The 20,756-nt window shown below is 40.3% G+C and overlaps 1 protein-coding gene across 4 annotated transcripts in view; it reads left to right on the forward strand.

Annotated features, from left to right (window-relative positions):
- Positions 1-20,756, forward strand: part of tex9 (testis expressed 9) — a 66,603-nt gene that overhangs the window by 19,108 nt on the left and 26,739 nt on the right. For all 4 annotated transcript variants that reach the window (XM_072564993.1, XM_072564991.1, XM_072564992.1 and 1 more), the window contains one exon: positions 7,470-7,627. In XM_072564993.1, coding sequence (XP_072421094.1) covers positions 7,470-7,627 — 158 coding nt within the window. The remainder of the gene's footprint in view (positions 1-7,469; positions 7,628-20,756) is intronic.

A 20,756-nucleotide genomic window follows, 5' to 3' on the forward strand; every position in this document is an offset into this window, starting at 1 on the left:
TTTCTTCCTTGATAATAGACTCAATCATCTTACCCATCACAGAAGTTAAGCCAACCAGTCTATAATTCTCCATCTTTTGTCTACCACCCATTTTAAGCAGTGGCCTCACATTTCTGTTTTCCAATCTGCTGGAACTGTCCCAGATTCCAGTGAATTTTGGAAAATTACCGCAAGTGCACTTGCTATTTCTCCCACCATCTCTTTTAGTACCCTGGGATGCATTCCATCAGGGCCAGGAGACTTTTCTATTCTTAGCTCCATTATCTTGCCCAACACTACCTCTGTTCTAATAATGGTTGTTTCCAGATCCTCACCTACCTTCATCTCTTTGTCAATTACTGGCAAGTTATTAGTGTCCTCCACTGTGAAGACCGACACAAAATATCTATACAATGCCTTGGCCATTTCATCATATCCCACAACTAAATGTCCCTTCTAAAAGACCAGTGTTTACTCTTTTTCATTTTATATATTTATAGAAACTTTTGCTGTCTGTCTTTATATTCTGTGCTAGTTTTTTTCTCATGTTCTATCTTACTTTTCTTTATAGCTCTTTTTGTGGCTTTCTGTTGACCTTTAAAGCTTTCCCAATCTTCCAGTTCCTGCTGATCCTGACCACTTCGTATGCCTTCTGTTTCAATTTGATAGCTTGCTTATTTCCTTAGACAGCCCATGGCAGCTTATCCTTTTTCTTACAGTCCTTCCTTTTCACTGGAATACCCTTTTGCTAAGCACTTTGAAAAATTGCTTTGAAAGTCTTCCACTGCTCAACTGTTCCACCATAAAATCTTTGTTTCCAGTCTACTTTAGTCAAGTCCTCCCTCATTCTATTGTAGCCTCCTTTATTTAAGCACAGGACCCTGATATTGGATTTTATCTTCACACTCTCCATCTGTATTCAAAATTCAACTATATTGTGATCGCTCCTGCCAAGAGGATCCCTAACTAAAAGGTAATTAATTATTCCTGTCTCACTGCACAGGACCAGATCTAGAATGGCTTGCTCCCTCATCAGTTCCATTACATACTGTTTAAGAAAGCTATCATGGATACACTCTATGAACAATTCCTCAAGGCTACCATGACCAAGCTTGTTCGACCAATCGACATGTAAATTAAAATCCCCCATGATAATTGCCATACCATTTTTACAGGCATTAGTTATTTCTTTGTTTATTGCCCACCCCATTGTGATGTTGTTATTTGGTGGCCTATAATCTACGCCTATCAATGACCTTTTCTTCTTAGAATTTCTGGTTTCCACCCAAGTGGATTCAACCTTATTCTCCATACAACCTATATCATCTCTCAGCACCGCCCTGATGTCATCCTTGAATAGTGGGGCTATGCCACCTCCATTACCTTACTGTCTGTCCATCCGAGTAGTCTGATAGCCCGGATATTTAACTCCCAATTGTGACCATCCTTTAACCATGTCTCTAATGGCTCCTGAATAATATTCATTCATGATGATTTCTGCTGTTAGCTCATTGACTTTGTCACGAATGCTATAAGCATTCAGGTAAAGTGCCATTATGCTAGTTTTTATACTCTCATGATATCCAACATCTCTAATAATATCTCCTGAGTTATTCATCCTTTTTACTTGTTTCACAGTCTGCCTTGCAGTTAAGCCCTCCTGCACACATGCCAACCTGCTGCTTACCTGTTTATTTGCCATCACACTTCCTGCCATGTTCCCCTTCCCTTCCCCCAACTCACTAGTTTAAAGACTGGGTGACCACCCTAATCATCCTTTTCACTAGAACACTGGTTCAACATCGGTTCAGGTGGAGACCATCCCAGCAGTACAGAACCCTCCTGTTCCAAAACTGATGCCAATGCTCCATGAAATGGAACCCCTTTTTCCCAAATAACTCCCTTAGACACGTGTTTCCTTCCCGAACTTTCTTGTCCCTAAGTCAATTTGCATGTAGCTCGGTTAGTAATCTGGAGATTATAACCCTTGAGGACATGTTCCTCAATTTCATTCCTTGTGCTTGACAATGCCCAAACAGGTCCTCCTTCCTAGCCTTGCCTGTGTTGTTTGCCCAACGTGGACCACAACATCTGGATCCTCCTCCTCCTCTTCCCACTCCAAATCCACAACTCCACCAACATTAGTGTCATCTGCAAATTTACTAACCCATCCTTCGGTACCGAGGAGATGGTCTCAACTGGGACCTTGAGTTTGTGTAACTCTACAGGTGACCCCACTGCACTATATACATACACACACACACTCTCTCTTGCAGACACACACACACACACACACACACTGTCTTGCAGACACACACACACTCTTGCAGATCCATACACTGAATGCAGACCCTCTCTCATATATGAACTCTGTCTCATACACTCTCACATGCAGTCTCTCACAGACCTATACTCGTTTACACTCTCACTCATACACACACACACTCTCTCACAGACACTGCCCCCACCACCCCCTCACCCCTGTCCCGCCATGCGCACACACGCAAGTTTGTGATGAATTTGTACTTGCAGAATTGCATTTTATTTTGCTCAAAGGCCGCAGATTTTGTAAGATTCTGTAAATCTCTTTTAGATTAGAATCAGTCTAACCATTGTGGCACAGACAGTCTCACACAGGGCACCTCACACTTTCAATGCTGTTATCTGGGACGACATGGCACTTTTTCTTATAGTTCACTTGAGAATGTGACTTTTAAGAAAGTTCTGGAATTTACATACAAAAGAACTGAAACTAACATGCCCATTCTAAAAGATGAGAGATTTAACAAACAATCCAGGTCTTTTTCAATATATAATTTCAGTTGCATCACACTGTAAACTTCTGGTATAAATTCTGTGTCCTACGATCTTATACTCCACAACCACCTGATAAGGAGCAGTGCTCCAAAAGCTATTGCTTCCAAATAAACCTGTTGGACTATAACCTGGTGTTGTGTGATTTTTAACTCCATCCTTCTACGCAAGCATCCAGGTCACTTATAAAAATGACAAACAGGAGTGGCCCCAAAACAGAGCCTTGCGGTACACCACTAGTAACTGAACTCCAGGATGAATATTTCCCATTAACCACCACCCTCTGTCTTCTTTCAGCTAGACAATTTCTGATCCAAAATGCTAAATCACCCTCAATCCCATGCCTCTATATTTTCTGCAACAGCCTTATGTGGAAAACCTTATCATTATAAATTTATGAGTTAATAATTTCTAATATTTCTCGACTGTGCTCTTGTTCAAACTTACTGCAGATTTCCTACCAGCCAATCAGTCACGGCTTCCCTGTGACATTACTCCAGTATTTTTTGCAGTGACAATGTACGACTAGGCTACACTCCCCGAGCTCAGTGAGCTTGAAACTCTCTCCGTGCTGCTGCTGTTGCTCCACCTTCCCACCACCTCCCGCAGACTAGGCCTTATTTGCTGGGAAAGATACGAAACAATGGCTATGCAGGGCTGCGAAAATTAAATATATGGCCTTCATTGCGACACTCTTGCATAGTTCCAGTCAGGTGAAAGAGAGCATGGCCAGTGTGATCAGGATGGTAGTTTGAGAATTGTTGAGAATCAAAATTTTGCAGAAAAACAGGTAAAGATTAACTTAGCGCATCTTACCTTTAAATTAGTAATTTGGAAAGCCTTAAGGAATACGGTCTGTACAGAGTACTGTTTTTATCTGGCATTCCTTGTTTTGCTTCAGGCCAACTAGAGATTTGGAAAGCTCTGCTCCTTTGTTGATGGATAATTTTAAATCCATCAATGGGAAAGCAGCAATAAGTGCCACCTTGGTCCTGTGAAATTGATGCTAGTGGTGTGAATATAATCCAATGCATATTTAACAGATTTTACCTTCTATTTACTTAATACCAATACAAATAATGTCTCCTGGCTACTGAGTATTTAATCGGAGGAAAACCTGCGATGAAACAGGAAAAGCAACGGACAGAGAGGACTGGAAAAAAAATGGGGTTATGAGTGAATGAAAATATTTAAGAACTACGTATGATCCAGGGACCATAGTTTACAATGCCTGACCGATTCAAAGACAGGATTAATAGATTGATGTATATTGTAATAATACTCTTTTGACTGAATTCCAAATTGCTGTCTGCATCTCAAAAGATATTTTGTTGATCATTATCTCACTGCTGTTAGTCAATATATGCAGCTCTTGTAAAGTCAGTCTTTCATGTAAAAGAGTTTTGGAGACCTAAATGGAAATATCAAATGACATTTAGGTTAATTTGTCAAAAACACATCCACATGCTTGAGAACAAAGATGGTCAAGGAGAGTATCGAATTGAAACCTGTGGTATACAATGTGTTGAGAACTGGTGGATAGGCAAGAGGATTGGGATTATGTTTAGGAACCAGGAGCATATAAAGAGAAAGAAAATTTCATATGAAAGTTAATCAGCAAAAACAAATACAAGTGTTTCTGAAGGTGTACGAAAAGAGATTAGGTGCGGTAAAGTGGAACACTTGGAGGGTGAAACTCAGAAATTGATAATTGGGAACATGGAAATAGCAGATAATTTAAACTGATATTTTTCATTGGTCTCTATGATGGAGGACACTAAACATCCCAAAGATATGAGATAAATAAGGTGCAGTTGGGACGAAAGATTTTATAACATGAGGGGTTAAGGCATTTGGCAAACTGATATGACTAAACGCAGACAAACACCAAGATCTGATCGCTTGAACCAATCTTCAATCCAGGCTAATGTATTAGCCTGGATTGAAGATTCTCTAACACACAGAAGACAAAGTTGGGATTAATGGCTTTTTTTCAGTTTAGACACATATTTAGTGAAGTGTCATTTGCTATCTTTATTAATGACTTGAGGGGGAGACAGAGCGTTATCCATACAAATTTGCTGACTGTACAATAATAGACACGGAAGTTTTGAAAAGGAAATAATGGGATAAAGAAGGATTGAGTAAATGGGCGCAAACTTGGCAGATTGAGTTTGATGTAAGAAAGAGTGAGGTCATGCACTTTGGTAGAAAGAATCAAAAGGTAGATTGTTATGAATATAGATAGTCTTCAAAAAAGTGTAGGATTAGGGATCTGGGTGTGCTTGTTCATAAAGCACACAAAGTTAGGACGCAGGTCTAGCAAGTAATTAGGAAGGCAAGTGGAATTTTGGCTAAGAGATTGGATTTTAAAATAGGGTTGTCTTGTTACAACTGTACGGGGTTTTGGCGAGGCTGTACCTGAAGTAGTGTGTATAATTTTGGACCCTGTATTTAAGAAAGAGGGACTGGCATGACAGGGATTTCAAAAGTGATTCAGTAGGCTGATACTAAGAATAGCTAAATAGGTTTGGCCTTTATTCATTAGTTTAGAAGAATGAATGGTGATCTTATTGAAGTATACAAGATTCTGAGGAGGTTTAACAGGGTAGATGTTGACAACATGTCTCTGCCAGTGGGGAAGTCTCAAACTAATGGTCATAGTTACAGAATAAATAGACACTTTAAAACAGAGATGCTAAGGCAACCTCTCTCTTAGAGGGTAATAAATTTCTGGAATTCTCTACCCTTGAGAGTTGTGGAGGCTAGATCACTAAGTATACAGAGAGGAAACATTGATTTTGAAATATTGGGCAGTTGAGGTCAGGATGACCTGGCATGACAGGGAAATTGAGACTTAGGGCAGATCAGCCATGATCTTTTTGAATAACAGGGAAGGTTTGAGCTGAATGGCCTCCTCTATTCCAATTTTTTACATTCTTATGAGAAGCTAAATGTTTTACTGAGATTATGATATTTTGAAATAAATACAAATACTTCTGGTGTACATTTGTTTTCACTCCATAAATTTGAGCACAATATGTTACAATTTGATGCTGAGCACTATACGTTCTGTTCTGTACAAGCTTATACTTATTTTAGTAATTAAGTCCAAAATCTGTGGTGCAGTATTTGCTAAACATGTAACATTATGTCAAGGTGAGCATTTCTTTTGGATTTGATTTTTCCTTAATCAGTTATATTCTGGAAAGTTCGAGACAAACCTTTAACATGGAAGGATGTGAAGGTTCAGGATAAATGGAAAGGAGTCACCAAGAAAGTGGTGCAACTGACTGATGTCTGTATTTTACTGAGAGAGGCATGGTGTGGGCAGCTAATCCATTTCCAGGATGCAGGTTGGCATTTAAAATATGCTAATGAGACTGATAACCTTGGAATTAATTTGCATTACAATTTAACTGTGCGGTTGGCTGGATTTTGCAGCTGCAATGGATTGAAAGCAAGGATAGCGAAGAAGGCATTTTGCATGCTTGACTTTATTGGTCAGTGCATTGAATATAGGAGTTGGGAGGTGATGTTGTGGCCGTACAGGACCTTAGGCCGCTTTTGGAATACTGAATGCAGTTCTCGTCTCCCTGCTATCGGAAGGATGTTGAGAAACTTGAAATGGTTCAGAAAAGATTTACAAGTATGTTGCCAGGTTTAAGCTGTAGGGAGAGGCTGAATAGGCTGGAGCTATTTTCCCTGGAGCATTGGAATCTGAAGGGTGACCTTATAGAGCTTTATAAAATGGATAGGGGTATGGATAGGGTGAAAAGCCAAGGTCTTTTCTCCAGGGTGGGGGAGTCCAAAGCTAGAGGGCCTAAGTTTAGGGTGAGAGGGGAAAGATTTAAAAGTGACCTAAGGGGTGACTTTTTCATGCAGAGAGTGGTGCATGTATGGAATAAGCTGCCAGAGGAAGTGGTGGAGGCAGGTGCAATTACAACATTTAAAATGCACGTGGATGGGTATATGAAGAGGAAAGTTTTGGAGCGATATGGGCCAAATGCTAACAAATGGAACTAGATTAATTTCGGATATCTGGTTGGTATGGATGAGGCAGACCAGAGGGTCTGTTTCCATGCTGTACAGATCTATGACTGTATTCACGGCATTCTGTGTGGGGCCAGTGATCATTCTGCCTTGTACTGTTCTCCCACTTTCAAGTGATCCTCGCAGGATCAGGGATTTCTTGCATGATTGGGGATTAGATTTATTTGGTTCAATGGCCCTCACTGGGGTATTCTCCACCAGACTGGAAGCCATGTTTATCCGGCTGAATTTCAGTAGGGCACCAGAAAAGATCTTCACATGCTGTGGAGAGTTTGAGAATTTCAGATTTCCCATTTTCTACCAGTTGATCCCTCAAGGCCAAGACTGATAGCTTTTTGATTTACAGGGAAGCTGAGTGTTACGAGAAAGAGACAGGAAAGTGAAAGGTGGAGCAGGTTTAAGGTGAAAAACATGGTCTTCTCCTGCAGCAATTTCAAGAATTCTTATGTATCTCCCATCTTCACCACTCCTGGCATGTAAAATCTCCCCCACCTCCTTCCCCCCCCCCCCCCCCCCCCCCAACCCAGTTGCCATGTTTTAAATATATCAGTCCCAGAACAGCAACTCTTATTGTGAGCTGGTGATTGGAAATTGACAGCTAAAACTTTTTTTTTAAACTTTAGCTCTAAACACGTTGCTGATGATGTTGCAGTTCCAGAGGATCTTTCCAGTTTCTCACTTGCAAAGACAGTTAGTAAAATTGAAAGGGAATTGGAGAATGGCTGTCCAGCTGGTGTGGATATTGAGGTCATGCCCACTATAGGCAATGAAATGGGCACAGGTGAGTCTGAATGCATTGCATTATTATTTCTCTACATTAAGCAAATCAATTGTTTAAAGCTGCGGTATTCTTTCAAAAATAACTTACAGTAAAGGTATTAAAAACTATTTTAACTTGTTACTAAGACTGAGTGAAAGAATTTTAATGAAATTGCACCACAAGATTTGCATTCTAAATTTCAGGTTTCATAGAATGTTGTAAAATTTGGGTCAAATTTCAGATATTGAACAAACCACAGAAGGATTTTTTTTCTGCATTCACTTGAGTTCAGTTCAATGATTGATGACTTAGACCAATTCATTTTACAATTGGATATCATGACATTTAATCTGAAGTGAGGGCAAACAAGAAACTGTTTGTGTTTTCCAGTTCCTCATTGGGCAGCATTGCAAACAAAGAAGTCAGTGAAATTGTTCATGCAGAGCCCTTCTAACCTAGGTTTAGTGTGAATCTAATTGCAGCTATGTTATGAAGGGCAACAATGTAAATTCTGGAGCTTCATACTATTGGTCATTCTGCAAAAATAAGCGTTTTGTTAACAAGTATTTGCTGTAACCCGGTTGACAAATTGGGGTCGCTTTTTAAAGTGCAAACTTTAAAACTTGTTACATTGTAACACTTTAAATGCTGTTTCTAAAGTGCAATTTTTCTGTAACACAGGGTTGAACCAAGAATGCAACCGTAACGTTATAGAAGAACTACCTGTACTCTTAATTCTCACTTTATTACCTTTTCGTGAAAATGGGCAAAGCACCAAAATGGTTATTAAAAAGTTTCAAAATATGAGCCAGTGCAGAAATTTTGCTTGTGGGAGAAAATGCAAACCATCATTATTTTATTTTCTAATCTTTCATGGCATATGAGCAATGTGGGCCAAGCCAGAATTAATTGCACACTCCTAGCTACTCTAGGGGAAGTGCTGGTGAGGTGCTTTTTTAAACAGCTTGCAGTGCAAAGATTGAAAATGTGAGGGACAAGTCTTTTTGCACAGAGAGTGGTAGGAGTCTGGAACACATTGCCAGGGGTAGTGGTGGAAGCAGATACGATGGTGGGGGGGGTTTATGGGACTTTTAGATAAACACATGAATGTGCAAGGGATGGAGTGATGTGGACCAGGGGCAGACAGAAAGGATTGGTTTAATTTGGTGTAATGTTCAGCACAACATTGTTGGCTGAAGGGCCCATTTTTGTTCTGTATTGTTGTGTATTCTATATTTTAATAGTGGAGCCTTCAAGCCACATTGAATTCCCCTACCCAGAATGCATTTGTGCTTCATTTAACTAGTGTTCAAAGTGGAGGAGTGAGCACTGATTCATCAAGTAGGAGGCATGGCAAGTAGTAATCAGCAGGGGATATATTCTTGTTCACGTTTGACCTGATGCCATGAGATTTCGGTATTGAGGACTTCAAGAGCAACTCCCGTCCAACTGTATATCATTTAGAGGAGGCATAATGTCTCAGTGGTTAGCACAGTCAGGGAACCTGGTTCGATCCCAGCCTTGAAAAGATGTCTGTGTGGAGTCTGCATAATTGTCCCCATGTTTGTATTGGTTTCTGCCTGGTGCTCCAATTTCCCCCCAGAGTTAACAGATGTGGAGGTCAGGTGGATTAGCTATGGTAGATTGCCCTGTAGTGTCCAGGGATGTGCAGGCTAGGTGGATTGGCTATGCTAAATAGAGTTACCCGGATAGGGCAGATGCTCTTTAGTGGGTCTGATTGATGGGCCAAATGGTCTCTTTCTGCACTGTAGGAATTCTGTAATTCAATGATTCTGGGAGGATTTGTTTTGACTGTGGGACAGGACATACCTGGGATGTTATTGATGGTGACTGTCTGTCAGATATGATTCCATGGGTGTAAGTATTTCAGGCTGTTGTGTGAACAGTCTTTGAGACAGCTCCTAGCTATGGTACCAACTTCGAGATGTTTGTAAGGAGGACTTTGCAGCATGTACAGGGCTGAGCTTTCCATTATTATTTATGAAGCCTCGGTTGAAGATATGCGATCATCTGGTTTCATTCCTTTATTTAGCTTTTGTAGCAGATTGACTGAATTGTGACAGTTTAGAGGGCATTTAGAGTCAACTACAGTGCTGTGGGTTTGGACTCACTGTATACTAGATCAAGTGTGGCATGGTGGCTGAGTGGTTAGCACTGCTGCATCACAGCACCCAGGTTCGATTCCACCTTCAAGCAATTATGTGAAGTTTACATATTCTCCTCGTGTCTGCATGGGTTTCTTCCAGATGCTCCGGTTTCCTCCCACAATGAAAGGTGTGCAGGTTAGGTGGACTGACCATGCTAAATTGCCCATAGTGGCTAGGGATTTGCAGGCTAGATGGGTGAGCCATGGAAAATGCAGGATTACAGGGATAGGGTAGTGTGATGGGTCTGGGTGGATGCTTTTCGGAGGGTCAGTGCAGACTTGATGGGCCAAACTGCCTGCTTCCCCACTGTAGGGCTTCTATGATTCTGCTCTATGAAGTAAGGATGGCAGAATTCCTTCCTTCCATCTGTTGAATTGTTTCAGAAAAGGATTCTAGGGCCCAGCAACCTTGGAGGTGTTCATGTATGTAATGAGATGAGGAACAAGAGCAGCGACAGAAAGCATTCAAATTACCATGTTCTTAAAAGCTCCAGGTCAGATAATAGGAATGAGGTCACTTACTTTCTGCAAATTCAGTGAAGAGTTTTCTTTGCTTCCGAAACTAAATACAAGTTAATAATTGGAATACCTAAAGAACCTAATGACAGATTAATTCAAGCTGCTTAACCAAACTGAGTCAATATTTTAAAAAATATTTTTCAAACTCTTGTGAAAAAAAATCACATTTTATGTGACTATTCAAATTGATTATTAAGGAATCTGTTTTGATAATGATTAAGGTTATAGCTGTCAACTGTGGAAAAAAAAAGACCAGAATAAATCACTTTTGTTCTAGTGTGATGGAAAAAAGTAACCTAAAGTAACCAAAAATGCTGAGGCAAAAAGTTTTGCATTCCACCACATGCTGTTTTGTTAATTTCCTTTTGATTTATGTGGGTGATAGCTAGTCCAAAATATGAGGAGATCAAAACCTTGGCTGTCTTGAGAGTGGTGCAATATGTGCAGTTGTGGAATCAAATAGCTTTGGTTAGGGCTGGTAGATTATTAGTGTCATTTTCTGCAACATCAGGCCTAGATTTATAGTTTTATGTTTGATGTACTACCAGATGGTATTTTCCTGCAGGCTGCACACTGTACTTGAACAAAAACTTCCAACTGTGCAAAATCTGAGCTTCATGTTACATCAAGACATATGTTTGTATGGAAAGATCAGTTCTGGTTCCAAATGTGGACAGGTGAAAACCAGACGTTTGCTACCACTCCAAACATTAGTTGGTGCCCTGAGGGTGGGAGGGATGCAGCTTTACCATCTGAGGGTGGCGAGACTGGCAGTAGCTTTACTGTTTCAGATTCAAAATTCTGATTTCACCGTTCCAATGGGAATGATTCTGGTGTAGTCTCAATAAGTTATACAGAACTAATGTATTTGGACAACCGACTTACATATGTGAATTGACTAAAATCTGTTAACTCATAGAAGAGTCATTGAGTCATAGAACTGTACAGCATGGAAACAGACCCTTCAGTCCACATGTCCATGTCGACCAGATATCCTAACTTAATTTATTCCCATTTCCAGCATTTGGCCCACATCCCTCTAAATCCTTCCTATTCATATACCCACCCAGATGTCTTTTAATTGTTGTAATTGCACCAGCTTCCACCATTTGCTCGGTAGCTCATTCCATGCACGCATCACATCTGCATGAAAATGTTGCCCCTTTTGTCCCTTTTAAGTCTTTTCCCCTCACCTTAAACTTATGCCCTCTCGTTTTGGACTCCATTAACTTGGGGGAAATACCTTGGCTATTCATCCTATCTATGCCCCTGATGATTTTATAAACTTCTATAAGGTCATCCCTCAGCCTCTGACACTCATGCAAAAATAGCTCTCGCCTATTCAGCCTGTCTCAAACATAGCTCAAACATTCCAACCCTGGCAACATGCTTGTAAATCTTTTTTAACTCTTTCAAGATTCACAGCATCTTTCCTCTAGCAGGGAGACCAGAATTGCATGCAGTATTTTAAAAGTGGTCTAACTAATGTCCTGTGCAGCTGCAACATGACCTCCCAACTCCTATACTCAATGCACTGACAGATAAAGGCAAGCATACCAAATGCCGCCTTCACAATCCTATCGACCTGCGATTCCACCTCAAGGAGCTATGAACCTGCACTCCAAGACCTTGGTTCAGCAACACTCTCCAGTACCTTACCATTAAGTGCAGAAATCCTGCCCTGATTTGCCTTTCCAAAATGCAGCAGTTCTCATTTATCTAAATTAAAGTATATTTGCCACTCCACAACCCACCTGACAGCCTTTGAATCAAAATAATGGACAACAAATTTCTCTAGTATCAATTTTCAAATATACAAGGCAAGGGAATACATATCTAACCTAAACATATTACAATAGCTACAATACTTTGTACATTGAAGTGAGAACATTTTGAAATCTGAATGAAATGACAAAAAGTTTTTTTTTATAAAAAGGCTATTAATAAACTTTAAATGAGTAAAGAAAACATTTAAAAGTCGTAATTTAAAGTACAGAACTTGAGTATTGCTGAAAAAGACATGCTTTTGAAACTTTTCTTCTTGAACTCATATATACCTCATCATTCATTTGTATGATAGGCAGAATGTCTTTTTGGCTTTATGGCAGTGTCTGTTAGTGGGAAAGCCACTTGTGTTGCTACTATATTGTAACAGTATGAACCAGCCAACTTCACCTTTTGCTCAAACGTTTGACGTGCTTTATCCTTCTAGAGTAATCTCGGGTACACTAGGTACTTTTCATGACCAAGGTTGATTGCTTTGGGGCATTCAGTGAGTTTGTGCAGTATACAGAGAGAAATTATTTGATATGGGTAGCTTTATCCGGCAGGCTCGCATGAAAAAATTAATAGCCCTGGCCCTGCTCTTCACAAACGGACAGAACGTGAACACACACTGCCTATTTCAACTCAACAAAATAGGTTACAGCCATTCACTGGTTCATTTCAGAGGGCCAAACCTTGCTAACTCCCTGGCCAATCAGAGTTAACTTACGTGGTTTAACCTTAAATAAAGCCTGGTTGTTAACTGTTAAACAACATGAATAGGTACATTCTCAATGGCAATACTCTACCAACTTGAGTCCACTTGCCAACTAATCATGTAATATAAATGTTGGTTTTCCCCTTCAATGAGTACTCTTGTGAAATATCCTGATGAGTAAAAACACTTTGTCAAAATCGGTCTTCTTTCAGCAAATAATAACATAACATTAGAGTGGGCAATAAACAAAGAAATAACTAATGCCTGTAAAAATAGTATGGCGATTATCATGGAGGATTTAAATCTACATGTTGATTGGTCAAATAAGCTTGGTCATGGTAGCCTTGAGGCGGAGTTCATTGCGTGTACCAATGACAATTTTCTTGAACAGTATGCAATGGAACCGATGAGAGAGCAAACTCTCCAAGATCTGGTCCTGTGTAATGAGACAAGAATAGTTAATGACCTTATAGTTAGGGATCCTCTTGGAAGGAGCAATCACAGTATGGTTGAACTTAGAATACAGCAGGAGAGTGTGAAGATAAAATCCAATAACTGGATCCTGTGTTTAAACAAGGGAGTCTACAATAGAATGAGGGAGGACTTGGCTAAAGTCAACTGGAAACAAAGATTTTACGGTGAGACAGTTGAGCAGTGAAAGACTTTCAAAGCAATTTTTCAAAGTGTTCAGCAAAAGTATATTCCAGTAAAATGGAAGGACTGTAAGAAAATGCATAATCTGCCATGGCTGTCTAAGGAAATAAGGAAGCTATCAGATTGAAAGAGAAGGCATACAATGTGGCCAAGATCAGCAGGAAACTAGAAGAATGGGAAAACTTTAAATGTCAACAGAAAGCCACAAAAAGAGCTATAAAGAAAAGTAAGATAGAACATGAAAAAAAACTACCTCAGAATATAAAGACAGACAGCAAAAGTTTCTATAAATATATAAAATGAAAAAGAGTGGCAAAAGTAAACATTGGTCCTTTAGAGAATGAGAAGGGGTATTTAGTTGTGGGATATGAAGATATGGCTGAGGCATTGTATAGGTATTTTGTATCGGTCTTCACAGTGCAGGACACTAATAACATGCCAGTCATTAACAAAGAGATGAAGATAGGTGAGGACCTGGAAACAATCCTTATTACGGAATAGGTAGTGTTGGGCAAGTTAATGGAGCAAAGGATACACAAGTCTCATCGCCCTGAAAGAATGCATCCCAGGGTAAAAGAGATGGTGGGAGAAATAGCAAGTGCTGGAACAGTTCCAGCAGATTGGAAAACAGCAAACGTGACGCCACTGGGGAATTATAGACCGGTTAGCTTAACCTCTGTTGTGGGGAAGATACTTGAGTCTGTTATCAGGGAAGAAATAGCAAGGCATCTAGATAGAATTTGTCTCATTGGTTAGACGCAGCATGGTTTCATGAAAGGCAAATCATGCTTAACTAATCTTTTGGAATTCTATGAATGTATTACATGCAAGGTGGACAAAAGGGACCCAGTAGATGTGAGTCAAGATAGAGTAGTGCTAGAAAAGCACAGCAGGCCAGGCAGCATTGAGGAGCAGGAAAACCAATGTTTTGGGCCAAAGCACTTCATCAGGAATGAGACTGGGAGCCTCGGGGCAGAGAGATAAATGGGAGGGGGTTGGGGCTGGGGGCGAAGGTAGCTGAGAGTGCAGTAAGTGGATGGAGGTAGGGGTAAAGGTGATAGTTTGGAGAGGAGGGTGGAGCAGATAGGTGGGAGGAAGATTGACAAGTGGGGCAGGTCATGAGGATGGTGCTGAGCTGGAAGGTTGGAACTGACGTAAGGTGGGTGAGAGGAAATGAGGAAACTGGTGAAGTCCACACTGATGTCATGGAGTACCATCCCATAACCTGTCCTACCTGTCAATCTTCCTTTCCACCTATCCGCTCCACCCTCCTCTCCAACCTATCACCTTTACCCACACCTCCATCCATCTATTGCACTCTCAGCGACCTTCTCGCCAGCACCCCCCCTCCCATTTGTCTCTCCACCCCTGAGGCTTCCAGCCTCATTCCTGATGAAGGGCTTTGGCCCAAAACATCTATTTTCCTGCTCCTCAATACTGCCTGTCCTGTTGTGCTTTTCCTGCACTACTGTAATCTTGACTCTAATCTCCAGCATATGCAGTACCCACTTTCACCCAGTAGATGTGGTGTACTAAATTTCCCAAAAGGTCTTCGATAAGGTACCCCACATGAGGCTACTGCATAAGATAAAAATGCATGGCGTCACAGATAAAGTATTAGAGTGGATAGAAGATTGTTTGACTAACAGGAAACAAAGAGTAGGGATAAATGAATGCTACTCTGGTTGGCAATCAGTAACTAATTGTGTGCCTCAGGGATCAGTGTTGGGATTGCAATTATTCACAATTTATATAAATATGATTTGGAGTTGGTGACCACGTGTAGTGTGTCAAAGTTTGCAGATGACACTAAGATGATTGACAGCAGAGTGTGCAGAGGACTTTGAAACTTTGCAGAGGAATATAGATACTTTTAGTGAGTGGGCAAAGGTCTGGCAGATGGAATACAATATTAATAAATGTGAAGTCATCCATTTTGGTAGGAGTAATAATAAAAAGGATTATTACATAAATGATAAAGTTGCAGCATTCTGTTGTGCAGTGGGACCTGGATGTCCTTATGCAAGAATCACAGAGATTGGTCTGTAGGTACAGCAAGTAATTAGGAAAGCAAATAAAATTTTGTCTTTCATTGCTAAAGGGATTGAGTTTAAAAGCAGGGAGGTTATGTTGCAGCTGCACAGGGTTCTCGTGAAACCACATTTGGAGTACTGCATGCAGTTTTGGTCTTTTTATTCGAGAAAGGACGTACTGGCACTAGGAAAGTGTGCCGAGGATGTTCACCAATTGATTCTGGAGTTGAGGAGGTTGGCTTATGAGGAGAGACTGAGTAGACTGGAAATATATTCATTGGAATTTAGAAGAATGAAGTGGGATCTTATAGAAACATATAAAATTATGAAGGGAATTGATAAGATAGACTTCAAAAGGATGTTTCCACTGGCAGATGGAACAAGGACAAGAGAGCATTGGCTCAGAATTAGGGAGAACAGATTTAGGACTGCATTGAGAAGGTACTTCTTCACCCAGAGAGTTGTAAATCTGTGGAATTCCTTGCCCAGTGAAGTAGTTGATGCTACTTCAGTGAGCATTTTTAAAGCTAAGATAGTTTTTTTTAACAATAAAGGAATTAAGGGATATGGTGAGAGCACGAGTAAGTGGATCTGAGTCCACAAAAAGATCAGCCATGATCTTATTGAATGGCGGAGCAGGCTCGAAGGGCCAGACGGCCTACTCCTACTTCTAGATGTTATGCTCTAATGTAAATATATGCTTTTCTGGTTCTTGACCCTTCTGCCAACGATTTACAAGGATGTTGCCAGGATTGGAGTGTTTGAGCTTTGGGGAAGGCTAATAGGCTGTCGTTGTTTTCCCTGGAGCTTCAGAAGCTGAGAGGTGATCTTATACAGGGTTATAAAATCATGAGGTGCATGGATAGGGTAAATTTCCCTGGGGTGGAGGAGTCCAGAACTAGAGGATAAAGGTTTAGGGTAAGTGGGGCAAGACTTAAAAGGGCCCTAATGGGCAACTTTTTCATGTAGAGTGTAGTGCGTATATGGAATGAGCTGCCAGAGGAAGTGGTGGAGGCTGGGACAATTACAACATTTAAAAGGCATTTGGAAGGGTATATGCATAGGAAGGATTTAGAGGGATGTTGCTGGCAAATGGGACTAGATTAATTTAGGATATCTGGTTAGGACGGAGGTGTTGGACCAAAGGGTCTGTTTCTGTGCCATTATATCTGTCTGACTCTATGTCAATAGGAACAATTACTCTCCATCTGCGCCATCCAGACTCCTTGTGATTTTGACCAACTTGATAAAAGGTTCCCGAATCTTCCTTTTCCCAAGTTTTGTATCATGTATATTTTGAAGTTCTACCCAATACAGCTGTCTAAGTAATTAAAAGTATTAAGTTGTTTTTTTGTTGTCAATTACATTCATAATGGTTTAATCAGGAACTCAAATACGACACAAAACATTGCATTTGTTTTAAATGTTTATATGTTACGTATTTTAATTTTATGTAAACAACATATCTTTATATTTGTTTGAGGGTGATCTAGTATGCCAGGAATTGGGTTCATCATCCTGGATTAGGGAAAGAACAACCACTGAAGGTTCCAATTTCTTGATTGGTATTTTGTAATCTCTGCTGGGAAATGTTTATATGTAGATGTTAGAGGAGTTGAAGACTGCCGTGGCTCACAGTTGAAGATTTATCTTCCACCACGTACTGAACAGCTGTGAATAAGCATGTCTCATAAGGATAATATTATTACAGAACAGGTCACAGGCTGGAAACTCTGCAGAGCATAACTCACTTCCTGACTTCTCAAAGTTTGCCCACCATCTGCAAGGTGAAAGTCAGGAATGTGCTGAGGTATTCCCTATTTGTCTTGATATTTACACCTCTCACAATATTCAAGAAGTTTGATCCTGTCCAGGATAAAATCAGGCCACTTCTTTAGCAGTCCATCCATCACGTCAAATATTCACTCCCTCCATCACCAATGCACTGTGGTTGCTATGTACATTTTCTATGTAAATTTGAAAACTTCAACGATGTATATGTTCAAAGTTAATGCATAACTAAGCTGTACTGTTGATTAAGTCGTTATGAATTTAGTTGACAATATCAACAATACTTTGAACACGACCACCTGAAAGTTTCCCTTCAAGTCTCGCGTTGTCCTGACTTGGAATTATATCGCCATTTCCTCAATGCAGCTGGGTCAAAATCCTGGAACTGCCTACCTGATACCACATGTCTATGGCAGTTTAAGAAGATGGCTCACCGTGTCTCTATCAAACATAAATAGGGTTGAGCAGTGGATGCTTGCCTTATTTGTGATTCCATAGACAAATAATAAGGAAGAAATAATACTGGTGTGTGCTAATGCCTTCAAGATAAGAGATATGTCTGGAGTTTCTGCACAATTGTGTTTGTTTTTGCAGCAAAATTTCCTTTTGATCCAACCAGTACGAAAAATAGTTGAAATTTATGCACACATTACATTCAGCACAATTTGATGTTCTCCAATCTTTTGCACTTGTTTTTTTAAAGCACTGTGGAAGGAACAGGCTATAAAACTAGTGAATCGCCAACGGTTTCTGCTAACTACTTATCCCCAAGCTATCAAGGATACTGCAAAAATTAAACTTTTATGTGCAAAGACACCATTAGAAAAGTTTTTATCATTTTTTTCATTGCTGAATCACAATTTAACTGCAGTTTGAGTGAAAAATCAGGGGGATAAAATTACTACTCAGAATGCATAGAATCACCAAACAGGTAAGAAAGAGAAAAGAGAATATTTGCTTGATTCAGTAATACAGCACGTTACAGTTACCTAGATAACTATACTGGGAGATTCACATCACAGGAAAATGAGTATGTATTTGACTTTGCTTGTATTTTATGTTTGACTGTGGACTTCTGGGTTCATCTTTGTTCAGAGAAGCTCTGTTGATATTATTGTTGAGAAGGAAAAGGCTCCCTAATTGTGCTTATAAGTCTGCAATTTTGGTCCATCCAATACCACATATAAAACCCCATCACCTGTAGGAATGCCTCAGTTACTTTGAAATATCAATGTGCGTGTTCTGAAGTCTTATTTTATAAAGTGGGTGGTTTTCTGCTTGAGGGGAAGATACTCCTTTGATGAATATGAGATGTGGATTTTACAGAGGATTTCGCATTCTGCTTCTAGGGCAGCTAACAGTAATTAAAGAGAGCTGCTAATATGCAGGTTTTAACAACTAGTAGTCAAGCCACCTGTTAGACTTAACATTTGGATCCTAATCTTTCATCCTGACTGGAATTCCTCTTCTGTCCTGACTGAAGTGAAGAGCCTGCTAAATGTCAAATTAGAGATGTGAGACAGAATTTTCCCAATCCATTGGGGCTGGGTGTGGAGACCAAACAGGTTGGGGAAGTTAACAAAACAGGCTGCCATTGTAACCCTGTGCCATTGTCCCTTTAAATTGAGAGATCCTTCATTACTGGAGTTAACACATCACCCTTCTTCCCATACCCTGATTTACTTGGGCATCCAGAGGCAGCCTGTAATTGGTTTGCACTATAAAAGAGCAACTGCAAAGCATGCAAATAATGGAACGAGGTTCCCAACTCAGAAATTGTCCCAGCATAATGGCAAGAACGAAGCTGATAGAGTTAAGTCTTAATCACACTTTTTAATGTGATCTTTTTTAGTTATTTTCCCTATTGATGACTTTTCTTTCTTTTCATTTCTGATCTTGTCATGGTAAGGCTTGCAATGCTCTGTTCTCTAAATGTTGGACTTTTATAAAGTTACTTCCAAGTTAACTTGCTAAAACTATATTTTACTGAACATAACATGTTCAGCAACTCAGTAATTTATATTCAGCAGCTCAATGTCAATGTAAGGATAGCTAATATAGCTCTTCCCTGGTTGTTTCCATAAGCTACCAAGAGTATTGAAGTGCAGCAACAAGCCATTCAGCTGAAATGGTCCATGTTGGTGTTTTGTGTACATGTCTTCCTGCACCCTTCTGCATTTGGTTATCTTTCTATCCTTGCATTTCCCTGGGTAGGTGACTGTTAATCCAGAGACCCAAATAATATTCTGGGGACCCAGGTTCAAATCCCGCCACTAAGAATTCCCTAAGAAGAAATCTGGACTTAAGAATCTAATGACGACCATGAATCCATGGTCAATTTCTGGAAAAACCCATCTGGTTCACGAATGTCCTTTAGGGAAGAAAACTGCCATCCTTACTTAGTCTGGTCGACATGTGACTCTTAACTGCCCTGGCCCATTAGGGATGGGTAATAAATGCTGGCTGAACCAGTGGTGCCCTTATCCCGTGAATGAAAAAGTCCTCACATTGGTTTATCTAACTTTTCTTGAATTGCGAGAATATAAGAAATAGGAGCAGGAGTCAACCCCTCGAAGCTATCCCACCATGCAGCAAGGTTATGGCTAATTTGCCCCAGCCTCTCAGCGGCATGGTGGCTCAGTGGTTAGCACTGCTGCCTCACAGCACCAGTGTCCCAGGTTCGATTCCAGCCTCGGGTGTCTGTATGTGTGGAGTTTGCACATTCTCCCCATTTCTGTGTGGGTTTCCTCCGGGTGCTCTGGTTTCCTCCCACAGTCCAAAGATGTGCAGGCCAGGTGAATTGGCCATGCTAAATTGTTCATAGTGTTTGGTGCACTAGTCAGAGGAGAATGGGTCTGGGTGGGTTATTCTTTGGGGGGTCAGTGTGGGCTGGTTGGGCTGAAGGACCTGTTTCCACACTGTAGGGAATCTAAATCTAAATCTAAATCAGCTCCTCTATCATGCCAGACCATCATTATCCTCAACTCCCCAATATTTCTTTTAAAAATCTGTCTGCTGTTTACATACTTTCAGTGATCCAGCCTCCACAACTCTCAGGGTAGAGAATTTCAGACATTAACTACCCTCTGGGAAAAGAAATTTATTTCTATCTTAGTTTTAAATGAATGTCCCCTAATTTTGTAACCATGGACCCTAATTTGAGAGTTCCCCCCAGTGACAACATCTTTTCAACATCCACATTGTCAAGTCCCCTCAGATTCTTATGTAATCATGCCTCGTTCTTCTAAACTCAAATGAATAAAGGTTTAATCTGCTTGTCCATTAGTGATAAATCAACCACTTCATCCTGGGAATTAGCCAATGAATCTCTTTTGAACTGCCTGAAATGCCAGTTTTTTTTAGTCCAAGAACCAAAACTTTGCACAGTACTCCAGATACAGCCATACCAACACCCTATACAATTGTAAAAATATTTCCTGATTTTTAAACTCCAATAAAGAACTAAGATTCCGTTAGCTGCCTTATTTACTTGTTGCATCTTGT

This window comes from Chiloscyllium punctatum, chromosome 48 (assembly GCF_047496795.1).
Source record: "Chiloscyllium punctatum isolate Juve2018m chromosome 48, sChiPun1.3, whole genome shotgun sequence".
Classification (NCBI taxonomy): domain Eukaryota; kingdom Metazoa; phylum Chordata; class Chondrichthyes; order Orectolobiformes; family Hemiscylliidae; genus Chiloscyllium; species Chiloscyllium punctatum.